The sequence below is a fragment of the Triticum dicoccoides genome, chromosome 4A (genome assembly GCF_002162155.2).
Source record: "Triticum dicoccoides isolate Atlit2015 ecotype Zavitan chromosome 4A, WEW_v2.0, whole genome shotgun sequence".
NCBI classification, from domain to species: domain Eukaryota; kingdom Viridiplantae; phylum Streptophyta; class Magnoliopsida; order Poales; family Poaceae; genus Triticum; species Triticum dicoccoides.
In genome coordinates this window covers 88,430,882-88,436,953 of record NC_041386.1, presented here as the reverse complement: position 1 = coordinate 88,436,953, position 6,072 = coordinate 88,430,882, and the positions used below count along the sequence as shown (strand labels likewise).

General features: G+C 45.9%; 1 protein-coding gene across 1 annotated transcript; it reads left to right on the top strand.

The window, feature by feature from the left end:
* Nucleotides 1–42: 42 nt before the first annotated feature.
* Nucleotides 43–3,795, top strand: LOC119285151 (probable E3 ubiquitin-protein ligase LUL2). The gene is made up of 3 exons (XM_037564376.1): nt 43–975; nt 2,387–2,888; nt 3,194–3,795. Exons 1-3 carry the CDS (start codon nt 443–445, stop codon nt 3,374–3,376), a joined length of 1,218 nt encoding a protein of 405 aa, XP_037420273.1. The 5' UTR covers nt 43–442; the 3' UTR covers nt 3,377–3,795.
* Nucleotides 3,796–6,072: the final 2,277 nt, after the last annotated feature.

Sequence of the window (6,072 nt, the reverse complement as noted above, 5' to 3'; positions counted from 1 at the left end):
TGACAACCATAGCTGTAACCACCGGGGGCGAGGGGGGGAGAGAAAAGGGAGAGACGATAGTGGTGTGCTTTACGCGCAACCTTCCATTATAGCCCCAAAAATACGACACAGACGAGAAAGCAACAAGTGTGGGTGAGCGCGCCGGCAAGCGCTCCGTTCCTCCCCTCCCCTCCCCTCCCCACCCTTCCCCGTCCCCTCCCCCGATCGAATCGATCGATCGTGTTCGATTTCGATCCGCGTGGGGGGAATCGATCGGGGGCTCGTTCCAATTCCCGCCGCGCCGCTGCTTCCGATCCCCGGAGCCGGCGTGCGTGTTCTTGGATTCTTGGGTTTTCTTTCTGGGGACGTTGTTGGGAGGAGGGCGAGGCTCCTCCGATTTTGATGCTCCAGGGCCCCGAGATCCGAGCCTGAGCGCGTCTCCCCCGGGCTCGCAGCGGGAGCTATGGGCAACGCGGGCAGCAACGGCGGGGGAGGCGGCCCGGGCCACCGCCGCCGGAGCTCCGGCCACGGCCACGGCCACCACCACCAGGCGCCGCCGCCCCCGCAGCAGCCGGAGGCCGCGCCCAACCGCTACGTCTTCGCCGCCGCCACGCCCTACCCGCCGCAGTACCCCAACCCCAACCCGCCGCAGTACTACCCGCAGTACGGGAACTACTACCCGCCGCCGCCGCCCTCCGTGCAGGTGCCCCTCCCGGCGCCCTACGACCATCACCACAGGGGCGCCGCGCCGCCGCCCAACGTGCCACCCACGGAGTTCCCGCCCTCCGTCCACTCGCACCACTACCCCGGCTGGGCCGGACGGTACCCTTACGGGCTCCAGCCGCCCATGCCCACGCCCTACGTCGAGCACCAGAAGGCCGTCACCATCCGCAACGACGTCAACCTCAAGAAGGAGACGCTCCGGATTGAGCTCGATGAAGGCTGTCCCGGCCGCTTCCTCGTCGCCTTCACCTTCGATGCCACCGTCGCTGGAAGGTGAAAACTTTCTTCCTTCTCTTAAATCTTTATGTTTGGGCCGTTATATGTATGCCGGCAGCTACCCGCCAGTGGCCAGGAGCAGAATTTGTGTGCAACATGTTCTTGTTTGCATGGATTTGTTTTGTATGTCGACGTTGATGCGTTGAGGAATTAGTCTCGGTCTCTGATGATGGTGATGCTTTCACTTGCTTGAGGTTAAGGGCGGGTGGTATTCGTCAATTTCAGCGATCTTTGACCTCCATTTGTTTGTTAATTGACGATTCCCTCTATTGATCAAAACAGAAAATGGAAATTAGTAAAAACCGTACATAAAGACTTTTTGTCTACAAAAGTGTTTCCCTGGTCCTTGCAAATAATTCTTCTTCAATAGCCAGAAAGCCTAGAAAGCCAGCTATAGTATTATATACATGTTTCATTCATTATTAGATTGTTCTAAAAAATCTTTAGTAAAAAACTCGTTGGTCGACAATACGGTAGTAAGGATGAAGTTTCAATGATCTACAGTTGCCATACACTTTGATCCCTTGGCAACTGTTAAACTTTGGTAGTTGTGTGTCTGTACTCTGGAGGCAGAACACTACATATTTGGGTTCCTGCCTGGTCAAACCATTGTATTTTTTGCATTGATTGTGAGACTTACAGAGGATGCTCGCTCCATCGCATTGTTAACACCAAGTGTTACTTATGCCCTATTCTCCGAGGTGGCCTAGTCAACGCTAGATATTATGTATATTATCCCCACTCATTCTTCCCTGCATTACTTTCTGCTCGGTTGTTACTGTAGGCATATATTTTATTCTCTAAACCAACATGTTTCCATCCTTGGAGTTATATTTGGAACTGTTAAGGTCTTCATCCCCAATAGTACCATTTTCCCTCTTTCATCATCATTTTTGTAGCACAACCACTCTTGGTTGAATAATCTGTCTGTGACCCAGATTTTTGTACAAAGCAAGTCTTTCTTTCTAGTTTGTTTGGAATTGATGTGTTCTGATTATGAGCCACCAAAAAGAATTCTTAGAATTTCAGTTCTACCAAGCTGTCGATACTGTTCCGTTATAAAGCATGCATCTTGCTACATTTTTCTCAAAAATAATTTTAAGTGTAATAGTTGCGAAATTGCTAATGGTTAGCGAAATATGTATTTGAATTAAATTTGTTTATTCTGGGAGCACTATACCAAGCACACTGGATTTGTCCTTCCTGCAAATATGACACTGGTATGTTTGTAGAGGATTTTGGTGTTTTGTGCTAGAGCTGCATTGTTATTAATTATGTAGTGTTGTTGTACTTTCATGTTGTATAACTAAAGCATTACAGCTTCCTTAATACAGTCAAAAGAAGTCTTTATCTTTCTGTAATGTTATTAGGTGATTTACCATTCTTCTTGATCTACTTCCTTGAACAGCATGACTGTCTACTTCTTTGCAAAGGAAGAGCTCAACTGCAATCTAACAGCGATGAAGCCAGACTTGATTAAGCCTGTTACTGTTAGCTTCAAAGAGGGTCTTGGCCAGAAGTTTAGGCAACCTTCAGGGACAGGAATTGACTTCTCAGCGTTTGAGGACTCTGAGTTGTTGAAACAGGGGGGAATGGAAATATATCCACTTGCAGTTAAAGCTGAAACAACATTGGCTGCTGATCAACCATCGGAGGGGGAAGACCAGAAACCCAAAACTCCAAACTCGCAGATCACACAGGCTGTGTTTGAAAAGAAAGAAAGCGGTGACTATCAAGTACGAGTTGTTAGTCAGATCCTTTGGGTGAATGGCACCAGGTATGAATTGCAGGAAATATATGGGATAGGAAACTCTGTGGAAGGGGACACTGATGCAAATGATCCTGGGAAAGAATGTGTCATATGCCTCTCAGAACCTAGGGATACTACTGTCCTTCCATGTAGGCATATGGTAAGTCTCAAATCTATAAATATAGAAGCTTATGTGTGAATATCTACGTTTGAAGTTAATTAAGCTATAATGCTGCAGTTATGCTATTGTAGAAAAAACATAAATTCCAGAGATTTAGTCTGTTATTACACTTCTACTATATTGTTTACCAAGCGTGATCTTGAATCTTTCATATTCTATTTACTGTTCCAGAAAAATCTCCTACAATATTCACTGATTGATGTCCATTTCCAGTGCTATGGGCTGTTTGGCAACCGATTCTGTGCTAGCATCTCTAGTAACTGACACTAAATTTTTTGCCGCAGTGTATGTGCAGCGAGTGCGCCAAGGTCTTGAGGTACCAGACCACCAGGTGCCCCATCTGCCGTCAGCCGGTCGAGCGGCTGCTGGAGATCAAAGTGAACAACAAAGCTGAAGAGCCGCCCCAGCAGACGTCCCAGTCGCCTCCGCTACCTCCACCCCCTGCTCTGCATCAGGAAGAGATGTAGCTACAGCCTATCACGAACAGCGTAAAAACACTATATGCTTCTAGATTGCGGTCTTCGGGCCTTCTCCCCCTGCAGGGTGCTCACTTCGTCTGAGCATACGGGGTGTAACTGTTAAACTCGCCTCGGTTACCTGTAGTGTATGTAAAGCGTGTTGTAAAGCTTCTGGCACCCCGAAGCGGCTCGCCGACTCCCGGCGGGGAGCCCTGCAGATGCCGGGATGAGGACATCTTATACGTTCATGCGTGTGCTGTTGGCTAGCTGAAGAAGTTGCAGCAGGGTTGGGGGTGTGCCTCGTGCCTGCCTGGTTTCCTCTGTCGGGGGAGGGGGGAAAGAGGCACGGAAGGTGCCTCCAGGTTTGTACAAAGTCTCGTAATTTCTATCATATCATAAATTACCTTGAGGTTGACACATTTCTCTTATGTGGGTTCTCTGTTTGTGGCTGATGAGTTATGATAATTATTCCACTTGTGTAAGGATAGAGTGTATTCTATCTGTCGCTGGCATCGCGTGCTCCAATTTACCGCAAAAAAAAAAAAACTTAACGTGTGATAAACGAGGAACACAGAGCCACCAACCCTCTCCACCAGCATCATCTGTCGCTGGTGTCAAGGACCAAAGGTCACAACGTCTGCCTGTTTTTTCAGACGTCAGATCGTCACTTGCCGATGCTTAGCAAAGGCAAAAAAAAAAGAGGCTACTTTTGAGTTGGATCGTTTTTCTTTTCGTGAAAACTCATTCGATCGCTACATTGTCTCTTCGTTTAGGCCTTTTTTGAATATGAAAGCTATGAGAAGTGAGATGGTTTGTATCCCAGATCCTATGAACAGAGATACGAAAACAGACATCATTCGATTCACATGATATGACCTCTTCCATTAGGTCTGAGTTAAAGTTTCTTTTACTTTGAAATACGTCGGATTGGAACCAATCATGTACAGAAATGTGATTCTATTCTGCAAACCAACGGGCTCTAGGAGTAGAATTCTTACAAATTCCCGTACACCAAAGAGGCCTTAGAATAACATAAATGTTAAAAATCTGATGTTGGGTTTAAAAGCATGGCAAATTAAACATTTTTAATGGCAAATTATGTTATCACGAGGATGATAGTTACCATTAGCAAGCATGGCAATTTCTAGCAAAAAACTAAACATGACAAGGATTTGCCATGCTTGCTAGAGGAAATTGTCATCCTCGCAACAACATAATTTGCCATCTCGGCGTTCAATTGCTAAAAAAATGTGACGTTCGATTTGTAGCGGAACCTCGACTCCCGCTATATCCGGTGACGTTGTCTGGCTAGGCAGATTTGGGGTCTTGAGTCCAAAAGTGGGAAGGTCAACTGCCTCAAATGTTGATGGTTAGGTAAGCAAGTTTAGGAAATCTTTGAGGTTGTTTAGACATGCAAGCTCGCATGTCTCATTTCATACACATGCCAACATGTTACAAGCTAGTATATGTGTTTTGCTTCGTACGCACGCCAACATTCTAGGTGTCCGATGTTGCGCCCATGTTGCAAAAGGTATTTTTGGTTTATAGTGTATGATCAGTTTTCATGTTTGATATGCAACCCATTTTTCTCAATAACTACAACGGGTGAAATTTGTTGTGTACAAAAGTTTGCATGTTTGTGTCAGTTCTTCGCAGTGTTTTCGAGAAACCACGAGAAACAAAAATTGCTACCATGTTGTATACAAATGGATAAAATATCAAATGGTTTCCTTGTTGCGAGGAGACGCAACAATATCAATATTTATGTGATCATTTTCTAATAGAGGCTCTTTGAATTCAATGTCTCTAGATCCACCCTTCTTATGTTTTATGCTCCTTCATGTATTGAGTGAGAAGATCACATAATACAAGTGATGGCTCCATTTTTTTATGACGGTTTGCCGAGGATATTCTGCTCGGTTTAATCCAGGGTTTCGCCTTTCCACTAACAATCTTCGTGGAAGAAGCTAGGGAGAGAGCACCATGCTAAAAGAAAAAGGGAGATATGCATAGAAAGCGATGGAAATGGTTCGAGAAAAATGCATCGAGCAGAGAGAACAATCGCAACATGATAGTTTTTACCCCGCCCAATCCTCATAAGAGAAACGGTCCCACATAATCTCCCAAGAGCCAGTTAAAAAAACTAAAAAAAGCTGGAAATCCAAAGATTAGCCATGTTAATATATGTATGTATGTGTTGCTCATCAATTGGAACTTCTTCCACTCCACTATTATCTAATTGTTATATATTGGATTGTCCTTAATAGAGATTATGATGAAACTTCAACCTGTTCAGACTAATATCATCCCCAACCACAAATGACCATTTGAGCCTCCCATTTGTCTCCGTGCATGTCCGGCAACAAAGTGGAAGGATCTTCATCGGCGTTTGCCTTTCCCCTTAGCATCTTTATGGCAGTAGTAGAGCTCAAAGATGGCACAGGGGTCGTCGTCGGGCCTGTCAAAATCAGAGTCGGGAGAGGAGCCGACCATAGATGCGTTAGAATCATGCAGGACGGCGAGGGCCTGGGAGATCCGAGTTCGCTTTAGATCTCCGTCTAGGGTTCCCCCCTCGGCCTTCTTCTCGTTTCATAGGCGCGAAGCTTCGATGCTCTCCTTGAGGAGCATGGCATTAATACAAATGGCAACAACGATCATTTTGGCTCCTTCATGGTCAAAGACCGATACTTAATATCACGGACCAC